Source organism: Strongylocentrotus purpuratus, unplaced genomic scaffold (genome assembly GCF_000002235.5).
Source record: "Strongylocentrotus purpuratus isolate Spur 01 unplaced genomic scaffold, Spur_5.0 spur5_scaffold_13, whole genome shotgun sequence".
Lineage (NCBI taxonomy): Eukaryota > Metazoa > Echinodermata > Echinoidea > Camarodonta > Strongylocentrotidae > Strongylocentrotus > Strongylocentrotus purpuratus.
In genome coordinates, this window is record NW_022145598.1 from 29,282,359 (window position 1) to 29,300,126 (window position 17,768).

At 37.7% G+C, this 17,768-nt stretch overlaps 1 protein-coding gene across 1 annotated transcript; it reads right to left on the minus strand.

Moving 5' to 3' along the window:
- Positions 1-499: 499 nt before the first annotated feature.
- Positions 500-17,767, minus strand: LOC588863 (atrial natriuretic peptide-converting enzyme). The gene is made up of 10 exons (XM_030983307.1): positions 17,462-17,767; positions 16,205-16,321; positions 14,255-14,617; positions 13,633-13,728; positions 11,542-11,646; positions 10,706-11,086; positions 8,157-8,346; positions 5,168-5,427; positions 3,503-3,642; positions 500-1,216 (listed from the first exon to the last, which is right to left on the minus strand). Exons 1-10 carry the CDS (start codon positions 17,577-17,579, stop codon positions 1,043-1,045), a joined length of 1,944 nt encoding a protein of 647 aa, XP_030839167.1. The 5' UTR covers positions 17,580-17,767; the 3' UTR covers positions 500-1,042.
- Between the last annotated feature and the right edge of the window lies 1 nt (position 17,768).

Genomic DNA, 17,768 nt, shown 5'->3' on the forward strand with positions numbered 1-17,768 from the left:
CTCGCTCACGTGAATTAAGCAGCCCATCGATAGCGTGCTCGCGTGAACAAAGCACTTTAACGGTAGCGTGCATGCCGCCTTATTGCAGGATATGAGTTAATGAAAACATGTATTTTCAGATGGTAAAATGTTGATAAATATAGGACAAATGTAAAATTCAAAGTGATACGTGTAATAATTAGTAATCTATGTACATGTTACAAATCTTCTTTCAATAAGCCAGTTACCAGATACAATCTGCACATGGGTAGATAAAGGTCATTTGTACCAAAAAGGTAAAACCCACCAGATATGAATACTGGATATGCGCTCATGAAAGTTATGTATCATTATTCATTTATGCACCAACGGTACATTCTAAGATATGCAGGTGGAAGTATTCTTTTCAAGAGGGCAAACAAAAGGTATTCATGAAGCACATCTATGACTTTGGCAGTTATCATTCTAAGATGCTCAAAGTAGAACTTCAACATGTGTAAAAGATCTGTGGATATTGGGGTCATTTGTACCATGTGCTATCTGTAAACTCCCTTATACTAACAATTCAAATTCTCATAAGCTATATCAATAGTTCTCCTAGTAATTCTAGTAATTTAAAAATGTATATAAAAGTATAATGTTCTACAAATTCATTTATATTCTTTTGTTGTAGTTTAAAAAATACCATTCAAATTAGTGTAAATATATATATATATATATGTTTAATAGTTTGTTAAAAATAATTCAATTTTGTATGAATTTACTTACATAAAAACATTGTATACGTTGCATAAATGAATTTTGCATTTTGGAAATAAATAATTGATCTATGTGAAGTGCCTTTCACATTTCTACACCTTTTAACAGACAAATAAGCGAGTATGCATAGGGGGCTTTGTTATGCACAGATACTTTCAGAACCCCCCCCCCCCCCGGCATTTATTTACAAGATTATTTTTTGTTTAAATATATGTTTCATTTTTAGGTAATTTAACAGAGCTGCAAACTTAGTGCAGCCTTTAAAAAAAAATGAATATTATTATATTATGGAGCTAATGCACTATTACAAAAAATCTTGCTGACCAACTACTGAGTTGATGAAATCGATGAATTGAGAGACCCTGGTATATATTCCTGGCTTATTGGGACGTGCACACCCGTCGCCAAAGCTTGTGATGCCGACAAGATGCCACCTCCCGTCTTCACCTTCACACATCAATGGACCTCCGCTATCACCCTGCAGACAGGAAAAAAAACATCAGTGGATGAGAGAGTGTTCTATTGTACTATGTTATATGTTGAGGCATAGTATAGAGTTTGTCGTCGGGAAGGCAGATGCGCACAGGTGCATGCCATGAAGCAAATTTTTGGTAACTCTTAATTTCCATGGTTTTGATTGCTCTTCGTTCGTTCGTGTCTCCTTAGATCAAGATTACTGTAATCTTGATCTTCAGAGTAGTTGCTACAACCGGCCGTGTCAGACACGTTGCCCCGGGGTGCGAGATAGGACTCTTGTAGCGTGCCCCCATATTGATTGCTCTGTACCACTGTAATAGGTATAGACCAGTTCTGGTCATGCGATTGCATTGTGAAAGAAACGTTGTGGAATCGATCAGAAAAGGTTGATCATCTAGCATATAAGTATTGGTGTGTACTGCAAGGTTCTGGAATCATCAAAATGATAAGAAATCTGGCCAAGTCTTAGTAAAGTTACAAGCACTGTACACAGAAAGATGTATATGGGACTACATGCCTTAAATTTCAATATTTTTAGGGCAAGGCCACTTTTCTGTAGGGCACATTCCTATATTACAGCACAAATAGGAAGAATTGGAAAGGGCACAAAAAATCTCCAAGGCCAATGAGAGGGGCATTGAGGCCAATCAAAGGGGCATCCACGGCCATGGCCTTGGTGGCCTTGGATTAATTTAAGCCCTGGGACTACGCAGTATCTATCCAGGCCGGATAGATATGTTAATTTACCAAATATATCAATTAGAAGGCGGTTTCAAAGCAAAATTTGTATCATCACATATTAGTCAAAACATATTCATTCACATGATTGGTAATAAGAGTTTCCATTTCATTTTTTGAGAGGGGGGCATTTCCAAAACTGGTCTACACCTTTAAACATGACAGGGATTGCTCTCATTATCAACAATTAAAGAGAAAACAATGGATGGTTTTGGTTTTGTAACAAACAAGTATTTTTAAAGTGACTCTGTAACATTGTTGAAGGTTGATTAATATCTTCCTTCTACTATACTAACCCTCCAACATGCACAAAATCCTGAAGAAAAAAAATCTCAAACCATGAAGATATTAATGGTTTTCTAAGAAGGCGTCACTGTGCAACACCCTCTAACAGTGATTAACAGTTAATTCTCCCAACCATTTTTGAATTTTCCCAACCATTTTTCCATGAAAATAAGACAAAAGACAGGCTTTTAAAAATCTGTCAACACTTAAATGCCTGGAATAGTATATAGAGCCAATCCATTGCCTTATAACGATTTCACCTAAAATGTAATTAAATTGTAATAATGTAGTTAAGGTATTTTGATTTTGGTCTTTTTTCACTCAAACTTTCAGATTATCTTTAATTGTACATCTAGCATTGAAGTCACTACCTTAGCACCATTTTCTCTCATCTTTACAATGTTACCAAGTCCCTTTAAAGCAATAGTGCACATCCACATTTAGCACAACGGGGTTATTGCACTTAAGTCCTTCTGCCAGCCACACGACAACTGACTTTGGTCAATATCTTCCTCCTTGCCCTTTCAGGACAGCTGAAACCTTAGGCCATTGACTATTAAAGCCCGTCTGTACTAGTTTGGCCAGGAGGGATTAGATCACCCAGGAAGGTCATTGACAGGTGGTTATCTCATCAACACTGCTCTCAATTAACATGAGAAAAATGAGGATCATGGGGGACCAACAGGCACTGCTTAGGCATTGTTTTCTATATAGAGGGAGCAAGTAGCTACAAGTAGTACAGTGGGGCTTTAAAGACCTGCTCCTTGACAACCATCCCTAATACTAATATAATGTACAATGATCCAACCTATAACAACTTTTAAATAATGAACCACCCATGAGATCAACTAGAGGTATAACCCCCTCATAAAAGTACTTTCTCTAACAACAACCTCTTTATAGACAATGGTAACTACCTGACAAATTGTACATGTTAGTATAGTTCAATTAAAAACATTGTTGTGCAGAGTAGAATGAATTTGTATAGAAATTTTATAATGGATATTTATGATAATGATCATGATGATGAATGTTATTGTTTTTGTTGTCTTATCATTATTAATATTACTATCATTTTTATAATTATCATCATCATCATTGTCATCATCATTATTTTTATCATTATAACTATTACTATTATTACTATTATTACTATCATTATTTTTTTTAACATAAAGTACAGAAACAAGTAGCAAGATGTACAGAAAAACGAAACAAACCAAAAGGTTCCAAAAGTGATATATATATGAATGCCTGAACTCACTTGACATGTATCAACGCCACCGGCCTGATAGCCAGCACATATCATGGAGTCGGCCCTGAAGCTCCTGTAGGCACTGCCACAATACTCATCTGGTATTAGTCCTACAACGGCCTGCTGAAGGTCATTGGAAATGGATCCACCTTCAAAACATTAAGTGGGAAAAAAAAGGAAAAAAAAAATCAAATTCAGATTTAATTACCTATCTCCTATGAAATCTGGATGGCTCCTGTAGTTAACAGAGCTGCCAATTAACCCCAACTGATCAAAAAAATTACCGGTATTCTTTTCCCCCCAAAAAAATCCTATTTTTGATCGATAAGTACTTTCTTTTTGTTAGACTGTGTTCAGTAGGATGCAAACTTTATTGTGTTTTGATTGGCATATGTGTGCTTGTAAAATGGCGCCTGGCCGGAATACTCCCCACTTGTCCCAGGAAGCGGAGCGTGTACACTAATATGTGCGGATTAGCAATTGAATCCAATGACCATGGTAATAATGACAAATTGGCAAAATTCCAGAGATCACTCAACAAGTAGTCCTTGTAGATTCAACCTATCCTGCAGCTTGCTATAAGTCTTGTTCAGACGATGGCAATTTACCCCAGGGTAAGGTAGGGTTAAGAGCTAGTCGGTGTAAAGGTCGGAGTAGCGAACGTCTGAACAATAGTCGTGTTTGCTACGCCTACCTTTACCTTGACCAATTTACTCCTGGATTTATCAAGGAGTAACATGCTAACACGACTAGAGGGTAGCGTAAGTTAACTGTGTGGATGCTCTCACTTACACTCGGGAGTATCTGTGACCTTTCACAAGGGTTGTTTGTTAAAATAAAATGAAAATTAGATTTCGCACGGTTTATGCAGAAGGTAGTTTGAGGTATACTGGTGTAGGTGCCACCACTTCCGGAAGTTAGCTGGTCGGTGAAGGGTTGTGTTAACTTAATCGTGGCAAGTTGGTCTGAGTAAGAGGGTGTGGACAACTAATGGTGTAAGTGAAATATACATGAGATATTTACTGCTGCAGGGATTAACTTATGCTGACTAGCAAGCCCGCCCCCCCCCCCCCCCCCCCCCCCCCCCCCCCCACTGGGAATGGAGGGACCGCATTCATGATCCCAAAATCTCTGGTAAAGGGGTACTTTTCACGCAACAAAGTCCGGCTCGTAATAAACAAAAACAAATTGGCCTGCATTGACTTTACACACCGGACTTCGGGGCTTGCTTTCAAAGGGAAGGAACATGCATACGCATACCCTAAATAACACTGAGTGGGGGGGGGGGGCGGCTAGCAAGCCCCTGTCTGAACATGGATAATAGCCAGGAGAGGGTGAGAGAGGGGAAGAGAGAGAGAGAGAGAGAGAGAGAGAGAAAGAGAGCAGAAAGGGGGGTCAACCTCCTTCTAAAAAAAAAGGGGGGGGGGTCAATCTTACCCAATTGAAAGAATTGGATTTGGTATTACATCCATTTTTCTATAAACTGAGAGCTTGGGCTAAATATTCATCCTGTTCAAACTTAATTTCAATTCCTTTCAATCAAATTAAAAAGATTAAAAGATGCCTGATATTAATTTGACATATATACTGCTACATACTTGGGTAAAATATGAGCTGCTTTCAGATTCGGGATGATGAAAGTGTTTTCAATCTTAAAACTGTACATAGACTCACCCTCTGTCGTGTCACCCCACCCTGCTATGTAGCAAGTCCTATAGTTATTAATCTCATCCCCGACCGTGGCCAGGCAGGCGGGTCTGAGGAAATCACTAAACGCGGGTATGGGATCCACAAGTTTGAGCACAGCGATGTCATCACCACCAGAAGTGCTAGTGAAGTTTGGATGAGACGTAATCTCCAACGATGATGTGTGTTGGTAAGATGTGTTGCCGTTCAAGATGCTGATACCGACGGTGATGGTGTCAAAAGCTCCACTAGAATCAAAGGCAATTTGATATGAATAAGAACGACGATAAACTGTATATATACGTCATACATATATTCTTCTTCATTGATTGGTTAAAAGTGTTGATCAAAAATACTATTTTGCAAAAAGTATAATTTATGGCTAGCAAAACTTAACACAGTACTCATGTCGCAGCGCGTAAAGTATCAAAGTAAATTAAACTTTGACGTTGAGTATGAGAATACGACATTCTGTTGACATCCTATGCATGAGTAATCACTGCAAAATTTAGGGCTTGCAATGTCGACCCTGTGATTTGACCCGACGCGCAGAGGTGCATAGGTCATTTATTATCAAGCAGAATAACTTATTCAGGTACAGCAGTAGTGCAGGGCAGTTAGTTAGACTGCAGCTCATGGCGTGAGTGCTGTGGCACCGCGGGAGTTGCCTGCTGTAGGCATTTGAAATCCTGTACGCTTGCTGAATTTTCAACCCCCATAATGACAAGGCGACAGGAATGGCTATATACAGCAGGTAGTTTGAATTCTTTGATTTTTACTGCAAAATCTTTAACCAATCAATGAACAATGCATATATAAATAAAAACAAAAACACACTGCCCCTATTTGAGTCTCTGGATTAAAAAACTGTGGGCCCTCGGTGACTGCAATAGTGCCATTTTGCAGCATTGCAGGTACCTTGAGCCCATCGTTTCAACCGGATCCTCTCACGACAGTGTATATTTGTATATTAGCACTCACTGTATCACACTAAAAAACCTTAGTTTTGTTCATTCTGTAAAATGAATACAAGAGTGTTGTATGTTCATCATTTCATTTTCATAAGCTTTCTTTTACATGCTATAGTACTGCAATGAGGATGAGCGTATAGCCGGCATGTTCAATTCAGTGGCAAGTGGGGGCACCAACAGCTAATGCATTGACACTTTGTACATGACAGATTTTTGTGTGCAATCAAAATTCTTTAAAGGGCACTAATAGAATCTTTGAAACAAGTTCAATTTGTATAAAAGCAGAAAAAGAAGAGAAACAAATGCAAAAATTTGAAATAAATTAGACCAATATTAAAGGTACTATGTCCCTTTTGCAGCCAACCTCAAATTCTGTAGAACTTTGCAGGAATTATGAATATGTCATGTATGTCCTATCTGTGAAATTTAAACGTTAGCAGTGTCCTCATATTCAAATTATGCAAGGAAACCCGTTTACTTGCTAGACTTCACTGTCAGACACTATTGAGTGACTGACTGGCTTTTTTTCTTCTTTGGTACTAACATACATGAAAAGAGTTGTATAGGGTACATGAGCATTTGTCTACATCAATAACCCACTTCTTGTGATGGCCTAGATTAAACTGATTGAATCTTTGCGCAGCATAAAAGGTTTGACCATGTCTGAAAATCAAGACTATTACTTTTGGGCTCTATAGCCCTAAAGTCGATTTGACAATAATCATTATTTTCCCACTTGAAGACATTTTCAAGCCCCACCTTTTTTAGGGAAGTTCTAAATTAGTATTATCTTTCAAATGCAGTTGGAATTTAACTTTTTCATTTTTTGGGCCTGCAAATGGGACATAGTACCTTTAAGGGAGTTATGAATGTTTGAAATACACTTTAGGAGATCACTAAATCAATGTGAACAGTCACAATACTGATTAAGCCAATGGGTAGTGCCCATACGTACAGTGATTACAACTTTCAAATATTCATAACTTTCATATTTTTGTCCACTTTCATTAAAACGTCTGTTTCTCTGATTATTCATGGAGGGGTGTTGGTGCCAATCATCTCCCTATCCTTTGGCTACACTTCTATTAGTACATTCAAGAACAGTGCCATGGTGCTACATATATTGTTTTAATCGATAATAAAAAGACAAATTGGTAACTCAGTGATTTTCCTTGGGAACAGCTCTCCATTTGCTTTGTACTAAATATATTTTTTGATTTCTATTTTTCTCTAAAAATATTATATTACACATGTACATGTGCCCTAAATATATTATTGGATAAATAATGTTACACAAATGCTACGCAACACACATACATTCCAAATACTAGTAGCATCAACCAAGAAAAGAAATATCTAGTCATATAAAAAGAATGGGAAAGTTATTCATAACGGTAATCAAAGAGTTGCCTGTATGTGAGTGATCGATTACACATTTGAAATTCACAACTTTTCTCACCTTTTTTTCTCACCGGTCATTCAAAGATTTTTACTTTTTGAGGCACTTCTTGATCATTTCGAAGTGCAGTTTTTTTTAGGGCTTCAATATTACACCATGTCACAGACACTGATAACAATAGGGCCGTGCATCTCAGATTTAACATTGTTAAACGATGCCTCTAAGATTTTGGAGAAGAAAAAATCATGAAAGCCATGCCATATGAAAAATAATGATCTATGAAAATAGGTATCCCATCTTTGGAGATGAAAAACCTGATCCAAAGAAGAGGAAAAGGGTGAAGTACCAGTGTGTTGGCTCAGTCAGTAGAGCGTCCGCCTCACAACCGGGAGGTCGTCGGTTCGAACCCCGGCCGCGTCATACCAAAAGACGTTAAAAGACGGGAGTTGCTACCTTGTTTGGCGTTCAACAATAAGGGATAGAGCAACGTCGATCTGGCGCTGCTCAGTGGCTACCGGGCTTACAATCAACTGGGCAAAAAGAATTTCCATTTTCGGTTTAACTTAATAAAATTTGGAGTGGACTTTAAAAGATTATTATTACTTACACACAGTGTGCTGCAGTAATAGCCCATTCTCTGCTGATGACGGTTGCCCCGCATTGATGATTGGTAGCACCCCGGCTTAGTGATCCAATCCAAGGCCACTCTCCTAGGTTGGAGCCCTCGCCTCCAACGATCCTCTCAACTGTTTCATTGAAGACCGGCCTGGTGCCACAGATCATGGTGTTGGTGATGTCTGACAAGATCAAATCAAGTGCAACAAATATAGATTCTAAAAGATAAAGTTGAGTTCTGGGGGGTGATTCACAAAGACTAAGATCGACTTTAAGTTGGACTTAACAATCATGGAAAGCAGTTAGCATTCATGAAAGTATTTTGTAAAAGTTATTTTAAAAGGCATATAATGTTGATTCAAAGCATTCATATTTTATATTATCAAGGAGATTACATGGGGAATTTATAAAAAGTCTAAAATGCTTGAATATTCGCTTTTGAATATATTTTATTTTAAGGCTACAAACGGCCATTCATAATTTTTAAGTTCAACTTAGGATCTTCTTGAAACACCCCCCAGGTCATGCAGTTCTATTGTTAAAGAATCTCTCTGAGCAAAACCGAGGTTTGATTATGTAGTACCGGTACACAAGAATTGGTGTATACTGAGAGATTTTGGAATCACTAAAATGAGAAAAAATGCACTACATCTTGATTACTGCATCTTAATGAAGGGGGGGGGGGGGGGGGGGGGTAGTGAGCACTATTTTTGTTTTTTGGCCCTCAGAAATTTTAAAATTTGCACCCCCCCCCCCCCCTTGGGCCCATCCCCCAAAAACGTAAAAATGACGTGTTTTTACACGTTGTTTTCCAGGCCCCCCTTTGGATCCGCCACTGCTTAAGGCTACCACACCTTACAATCTGACTACGATCAAAACTGGTCTGCGACTGAGGGGCGGGATATGTGATGCAACCAGTTGGAGGTGTACCATCGTAACGTGTACGGTGGCCATAACATGTAATCAAATATCAGGGCATTTAAAAAACAATGCTTTTCAGGGGATACTTCTTTTATGATATTCTTCCAAATTTACTTTAAAACTAGATGGACCTTCAACTGCGCGTAGTCGAAAATGATGCCTCCGCCATAGAGCGATTTTACAAACCAAAACAGAATCGATTTTTAAAATTCAAGTTTGATTGTATTAAAAACCATACCGGTAAACAGGTTCTCAGAATACTGTGATTACAAGCTTGTTTTCATATACATTCATGACCTTTTGATCTTTGATCTAATGGTCCTAAAATCTAATCAGTTCATTGGCTCTGCAAGATACATACATGTCCTGAGTTTGATAGTAATCCATCCGTCAGTTCTAATGAGATGCGTTCACAAGCTATTTTTGCATACATAATGAGCCCCGTGACCTTTGACCTCGTGACCCCAAAAATCTACTCAGTTCATTGGCTCTGCAAAATACATACAAGTTTTGAGTTTGATGGTAATCCATCCATCTGTTCTAATGATAACGCGATCACAAGCTGTTTTTGCATACATAATGAGCCCCATGACCTTTGACCTCGTGACCCCAAAAATCTACTCAGTTCATTGGCTCTGCAAAATACATACATGATGTAAGTTTGCCGGGAATCCATTAATCGGTTCTTGAGATAACGTGATCACGAGAATGGGACGTACAGACGGACGGACGAACAACCCGAAAACATAACATAATGCCTCCGGCTACTATGTAACAGAGGCATTAAAATGAGAAACCTAACTAGTCTTTTTAAATCTTTCCGAGAACTAAACTATTTCTTGATGATTTACATGAAATACATTCTTGCATGTATTATTATCATCCCTAATTCACATCGTTTCATGCTGAATACCATACGTAGCATGAAATTCAATATGAAAAAATAATTTTCTTGATTATACATGTACCGTAATTAACGGTGTAATAACCGCACTTTTTTGGCGCCGAAAAAAATTCAAAGTTTTTTAAACTTTCGATTTATGCCCCTCTACCTGGCGCTATGCCTGGCAATGTCTCCCAGCTCAGTAATCAGTGTGTTGACTCACCACTCGGAAACTAGAACAACACTCAAATTTGTCTGTCATCTTGGTTTGAAAGTAATCTTTCTGATAGATCTCAATATGTAGTTTATAATAATAATTCCTCCAATTTTTCTACTATTACACGGCGTACCACAAGGTTCTATTCTAGGTCCTCTACTGTTTTTTAATTTACATTAGTGATCTTACACATTCAGCTGCACCTTAAATGAAAGGCCTTCCCGCGTGGTTTTTTTTAACACGGACCTGGCTTGCTGCCGACAAAGTAGGCAGAAATAAAAGGAAAAAAAAGAAGAATTTATTAAAAAGAGGGGTGCGGTTAATACACGAGGGCGGTTTATACACCGTTAATTACGGTATCATAATCATGATTATGGTTCGATCATCACTCTCATGTAACTGCTCGTTAGAAAAATTGACCAACGGATATTGCTAGTGTAGTGTATGGGTAACTTCAAAGAACTTTGCTCCAAAAGTTAGATTGCCCGGCCTTCAATCACTATCACGCCCTCATTCTCACCTCCTTCTGGCCCTCTGCAGAGCAAACCATCAGCAAGAGAACCCTCGTTGAGAGGACTAGCGTTGCTGAACTCCTCCTCGCAAGCAATCGCCCATGGAGACCCAGTCAAGCTCTCAAAAGCAGACGAGCATGCACTCCTGACAGCTTCACATGTGGTTTGGCACGGTCTGGCCGTGGGCCCATCGTGGATGCATTCCGGGAAGAGGACAGCACAGAGGAAGAGAGATGCATCAGTGTGGCAGGTGGTGGCAGCAGCGCTTAATACACTGAAACTTTCAATAGCAAGTGTCTGGTTGATGTCTGCCAGACTGCTAGGGTAGTAGGTCTGATTGTATGGAAGGAGTCCAAGGCAGGAGCTTTCCTTGATTGGCTCACAGCGTGCTAGAAAGAACCATCAAAGAAAACAAAATGCACTTTTCAATCAATTGATTCACTACTGACGTAATCCATGGATAACAGATTATTTCAGTATGTTTCATCATTTTATGGAACAAAGAATTTTTTTTTAAAAACTGGTATATACTTGATTCCCCCTGGCATAATGAACAATATTACATAACAATGATATTTATCGGTACCGGTAACAATGTCACATATATGCACTCTACATCAGAATTACGTGGAAACATCTTGTTATGCTACAGTTGACTTCAATAAAAAATATGTAAAAGCTATACATGCATGTAAATGACTTTGTCACAGATATTTTATCTATGAAGAAAATTCCCTGACCAATTTTGCAATCCAGTCTTAACACCAAAGAAAAAACAAATTCATTGCTGGATAACATTATTGTAATCTAGTGTGGAGTTTTAACCTTGATACAAACTACTTACGACAGTCCTCCTCATCTGAAAAACCCTCGCAATCTATCACTCCATCACAGAGGATTGAAAGAGGGCGACAAATCCCATTGCACTGAAATTGATCGTCTTGGCACACTGCGAAGAAAGGGCGAAAACACAAATTAATAAAACATCATATTCATATTTCCATCATCACATGTAAGGGGAATATTTGCTTTAATACAATCAGGAACAAATATTGCATTCTATGTAAATAAAAGTACAATTCAGCAAAACGTTGACTCTTCACAATGTACCCTACTAACAAACATATAGAGGCCTATATAAACCTTACAAAATTAAAGCTAAAGTTTGAAATCATCACATGTCATATAATGCATTCATTTTACCACATATTACATGTATGTATTCCAATTCTGTCTGGACGACGCAACATCCCTTAACCCTATATAGCCCGGGCTATTTTGAAACTGCATAGCCCGGGGGGGGGGGGGGGGGGGGGGGGGGGGGGGCTTCCAAGGCTCCCCCTATGATCTCGGCCGTGAAATGACCTATCGCCGCAAAAATTTGCATGCATGTCAAGTGAAGTGTATAGAATACTATGGTAATTTCAATTTTTTTTGAAAAATTCACTATTTGCATATTTATGGTAATTTATGCAAATATGGTAATAACATTCACATGTTTATCCATAAATCATATATTCTTCAAATTTAAACATTAATTTTCACTACATATATTATTTAGACTATTTGGGATAATAATACAGCCAAACAAATTGGAAGAGCCAGGTTATTCCTTATGTTATCTATTGTTTTGATAATTTCTTATGTATTTCTTTGTTTTTTTAACTTATGTATTTTATTGTTTTATTTCATTTCCAACTATAATTCAGCTATTTTGACCACAAAATAAACACCTAAACAATAAACTACACCAAATAACCAATGTTTTATCTCTTTATTTGAAAAATGAGATTTCCAGTTTTGTACACAAATCACAAAATTGAGCGATTTTCGGGCTGACATGCAGAGACAAAAGGACATGTGACTTTGGAATGGTAGGTCCGATTTTCTAAAAATTTCTTTCAAAAGATGCGCAAGACTCGAAAGAAAAAAGCCACAAAATTTCAGTGCAACATTTTTTTGCGTTAAAAAATTATCGCGAAAAACTGTCGAGGGGGGGGGGGGCTTCTAAAGCCAAACCTTAATGGCTTTAGACACACCATTTTCCATTTGTACTTTGGTTTATACTTTAATCTGTTTTGAAATTTATTGTTTCCATTAAGTTTTTCAAGGTGGGGGGGGGGGGGGATGGCGGTAATTTTTATATATTTATCTGTAATGATATTCCATATTTTATTGTGATGATGGAAATATATGTCAATTCAATCATTCAATAATGGATAATAGCTATTACATTCCACATACTAAGAATCTTGCTCTACGATTGGTCAAAAGTAAATCACGTGATGAAAGATAGTTCGCCCATTATTGATGGGATAAGCAAAAAGTTCATTACACTGTGTAGATAGTACTACTATTTACACAGTGCAACACACTTTCACTGAAGATAGAGGTACGATCTACACAGGGCAACGCACTTTCACTGAAGATTATCCAAAAATCAAAGAAAACACATACGCGCATCGTACCCTCAAGTGGTTGGGTTAAACTTAAACTTTTTTTGTGTGAATTTGGGCCTAGGTGTCTTTTTTGTAGATGCATACACATCCTTTTCTTTTTGTAGTTAAATTGTTTTAAATGTGGAATATAAAGCAAATAATCACCTTTTGGTTTCAGGCGATGGCAAACTATCACTTCCTCATCGATCAGAATGTATACGCTATCTTTCCTCAGCTTCACTTTGAAAAGATAGCTACATCCAGATCACCTCGGAAGAGATAGTTTGTCCCATCACCTTCACCAACGGTAGTTATTTTCTTAATATCATTTAATCACCTAACATTTACCCAAAGGACAGGCTCCAGTCATCTCTTTGAGCAAGACTTGAAGCCTCAATCATTTGTCTGAGAGGGAGACAAAGGGAGACGAAGTACTGACTGTGCCAGCTATCTTACCCCAATGACAATAGAGAGAAATGGGGAAATAATCAACTTACCGCATCCAAATTCATCTGAATCATCAACACAATCAGTAACTCCATCACAAGCAGATCCCACTGGAACTCTTTGGTCTGCATTACAAGACTCAGTTACTGGGGAAGAATATGAAAACTCGTCTCTATGAGCATGCATTTTTTGAGCAAACACTATTCAAAGCAATATGTTATGTTAACTTCACCATTTGCAGATATACTGCATTTCAAGAGAATTTGATAATTCTGAACTATGCTTTCTTGAACAAGAAACACACTAAATAGCATTAAACAGATAGGTGCAAAGGAGACAAATACATTATGGTCCTAAATAAACTCAATTTTTATTTATTTATTTTATTAATTCGTTTTGTTTAAACAGGGTAACTCAATGCCCTCACCATTATCATATACTCATATTTTTAATAACATCTTGGTTTCTTTCATATGCAACTACTTTTCTAATTTCACCACTACTACTTCTACCAGTGCTCTTACGACTACTACTGCTACTACTACTAATAATAATTCTAGGACCACTTCTACTATCAGTTACCCAAAACAATATACGTTCATGTTTTAGTACTCGTCATTTCGAAGAAGATCAAGAGATTGGGCATTTTTAGGACACCGTCCTCCTACTTACATTCAAATGGAATGGATGTCACATTTAGAACGAACCCAGAGTATCCAATTGAGTAATCAGTATAAAAATACAGATATGACTCGATCCCAAGATAGTATCTTGTTGATGCAATATATCCGGTCAGCCTTACGACAAGTGAACCCGGCTCTGATCGATCGTGGCCAATCCCGATGTAGAAGAAGTCGTAGCCATCTTCCAAATAGAAGTTTTGGATGTCGATGACGAGGGAGTGGTAAGCCTCTGCTTGGAGTACCCATATGCACTCAATGTTGTTGCCGTAGGCTAATGGGTAGTTGTCAGAAATGACAGAGTAGGGCATTGAAGTGGGAATTGTCTGAATATCAGAAGAAGGACAGCTTGGGTCTGGTGTTATGGGAAGAATGAAAAGTATGAAATATGATTAAACTGTCATTTACACAGGCATATAAGTTAGTTCATTCAATGTACTTTACAGAAATTCATTTCTTCCTCCTCTTCCTCTCCCCTTCTCCTTCTTCTTTTTATCCTTCCTGTTCCTCTTCTCCTTCTTCTTCTTATTCATCACAATCAATAATATATCATTATTACTATTCTCATCATCATCACTAGTATCATTATTATAAATACAAAAATGTACAAACAAGCAATTAGGAGTAAACAATTCTGGCAAAATTGCTGGTAAGCTGTCAAGCTTTCATATTAAAAAAGAATTAAATCAAACATGCATGGTCTTGCCTATGCCCCACAATTTTGATATTAGGATTCAAACCACCTGATATAATTGTTCATGCCAAATAACTGGCAAAGCATGACTGACCATGCCTCATAACTGGTCAAGCAAATGACCACCGGTCACTATAATCACCAACCTCATGAACCAAACTCTTTGTTTTAAATCTTTTCATGCTCATTCATGCTTGAGCCAAGTTTGGTGGAAATTGGTTAAGTGTTTGGTCACTCGTCACTGTTATAAAATATTTCTTATTTCATGAGATCTATCACCTATGATATCTTACACCTAAATTCCAATGAGCTCATTCCTACATGCTCATACAAACTTGTAACATGTTTTGTAATGATAGCTTCAATGGTTTTTACATTCATGCAGTCACAATACACATGTATTTTCTTTAATTGTTACACTTTATTGACACTGAGACCTTACACTCCAAATCTAATCAGTGCGTCCTTACATGATTAAACATATACTTGAGCTAAATTTGGTTTGAATTGATTTAATGCTTTGCACTTTACCGTGGGGACAAAATATTTTAATCACTTTTGTGACCTGTGACCCTTTACACTAAAAATGCTATGAGTTCATCCTTGGATGCTCATGTTTAGTACTTCCTTCAGCTCTGGTTTGAACCGCTTCAAATCTGTTCAAGTTTGCATTTTTAAACATTGTTATGACCCTGTAACCTCTGACCTTTGACCTATTACAACCAATATCGTGTTCATCCTTGCATGCTCTTGCATGCTTCCTCGAAGTCTGATTCAATTTGCATGGTATCAAGATTTGTTTAAATTTATTTCTTAACACTCTTGCGACCCTGTGCTATATTACCCACAACATCTATTCACTTCTTCCTTGGATGCTCACACATATACTTCATGCAGGTTTGGTGAAAATCTGTTGGTTCTTAAGCTACATGTATCACAGCTGCAGCACCACCTTCCATGGTGGAAGCATACAATTATTGATACTAGCTGTCACTGTCGCTACTATCAGAAAAAACGTTGCCTACATGTGTATCACACCAGCTATGCAGGTAAGATACATGTACTACCCGGCCCAGTCACACTCACGAGACTACATTACCCTTAATGGTAAAATATCTGTCATTTTGGAGTCGGTGTGAAGCCGGTTTGACCGTGTGACTGGGGTATAAACAGCAATGAGCCGGGCACTCAAGATGAGCTCAGAAATCTTCTGGGCTTGCATTCTTCAACCAACACTGTGTTACTTACCACAATTCCACTCATCATATCCATTAAAGCATATAGGCGACCCATCACAGGAAGTCGAGTTGGAAATACAGACATCTCTCTTTAGACAGGAGATAAAAGATGCTCCACATTCACCGGCTGTAAGAATAAAGCAGTCCATATGCATTAATGTTCAGATTAAGAAAAATATGCTTTCTTAAGGCACTTGAAACAATAACTTACAATTATTAATGAGCCAGTTTGTAGATACAAGCTGTGCATGGGCAGATAGTCATTTGTTCAAAATTGTGAAACCCACTGAGAAGAATACTGGATACCTGCTCATGAAAGTTGTCATCATTATACATTTATTCACCGATGGTAGATTCTATGATACACAGATGGGCAAACAAAAGTTATTCATGAAGCACTTCCATGACTTTGGCAGTGATTATTCAATAATGCAAAAAGGGGGACTTCTCTATGTGTCAAAGATCTGTGAATATTTGGGGATCATTTGTATCATGTGCTAACTACAAACTGATCTATAGCACTGTACTATATACCGGTTTACTGATATATTCAAATTTGTGGATGTTTCTTTCCAGGGGACCTGTTGTCAAGGTATTCCATTAACCCGTTATTGATGTATGAACTATAATACTTGGAATCCAGACTGCATACTTTACTTTTTGCTATGTTGGACAAGCCTCAAGCAATGTTTTAGTTTCTCCAGAACAACCTTTGTTTCAAAAGTATGCATAAACTATGAATAGGTTAGTAAACCAGTATATTGGAAAAATACCACCTTGCAAAATGTTTCTCTACGGAGTGTAAAGGCATGGCTGACACGTTAACAACATATACCGTAATCTACGAAAATTGTATTACTGGTAATAGTTTCTGAAACAAACATGTAAATATAAGATGCTGTATAAGTCTATTGTAAACCTAATGGGGAACCTTCAAATTAGGCAATAGCAGCGTTATACTCACACTTTTCATTACAAAGTTTTTTATTAGTTACATTATCAATTTCGATATATGTATCATTATGCACATTTTTATGTAGACTTTTATTCTGTTCCATATCAAAGAACAGGTAGCCTTGGGCTTATTGTACAAACTTTATTGATTCATAAAAGGAGATTTATTAAAAAACAAAATACATATCAATCATTCTTAATATCAAGTACAATCACATTGGTAAAAGACATCAAATAAATCTTGCAAAACTAAAACAGTTAAACTATGCACTATAAATTTAGGATCACAAAGATATTGCTTTCTTTACCCCACCTGCTTCACTAGAAGTTGTAATTTCAAGAACGAATCCTACATTCGTAGTAATGTAATCGCTGAAAAAACAAAATCCAAGCTTCTCTCCCTGGTAGTAGAACCTCCATATGTGAGTCATAAGTCCCAGAGAACCGCACCATCCACGTATCAGGGTCAAAGGTCAATCCCCCACCAATGTGGAGGTAATCATAGCCAGCCTCCGACCTGAAGTCTGTTACGGAGATCATGACACGGTAGTCAGAGGGTGCTAACACAGTCCACTGGAGGTTAAGGTTGATGTCGTAGTTTGATGGATACCCCGGTGATG

Excerpts from the sequence above, each read along its gene's own strand:
- LOC588863 (XM_030983307.1), bottom strand. The coding sequence starts at position 17,579 with ATGACTCACATATGGAGGTTCTACTACCAGGGAGAGAAGCTTGGATTT. Across the intron at positions 11,647-13,632 it reads TTCAGATGAATTTGGATGCG|TGTGCCAAGACGATCAATTT; the intron begins GTAAGTTGATTA and ends CTTTCTTCGCAG. Across the intron at positions 1,217-3,502 it reads GTGGCGTTGATACATGTCAA|GGTGATAGCGGAGGTCCATT; the intron begins GTGAGTTCAGGC and ends TCCTGTCTGCAG.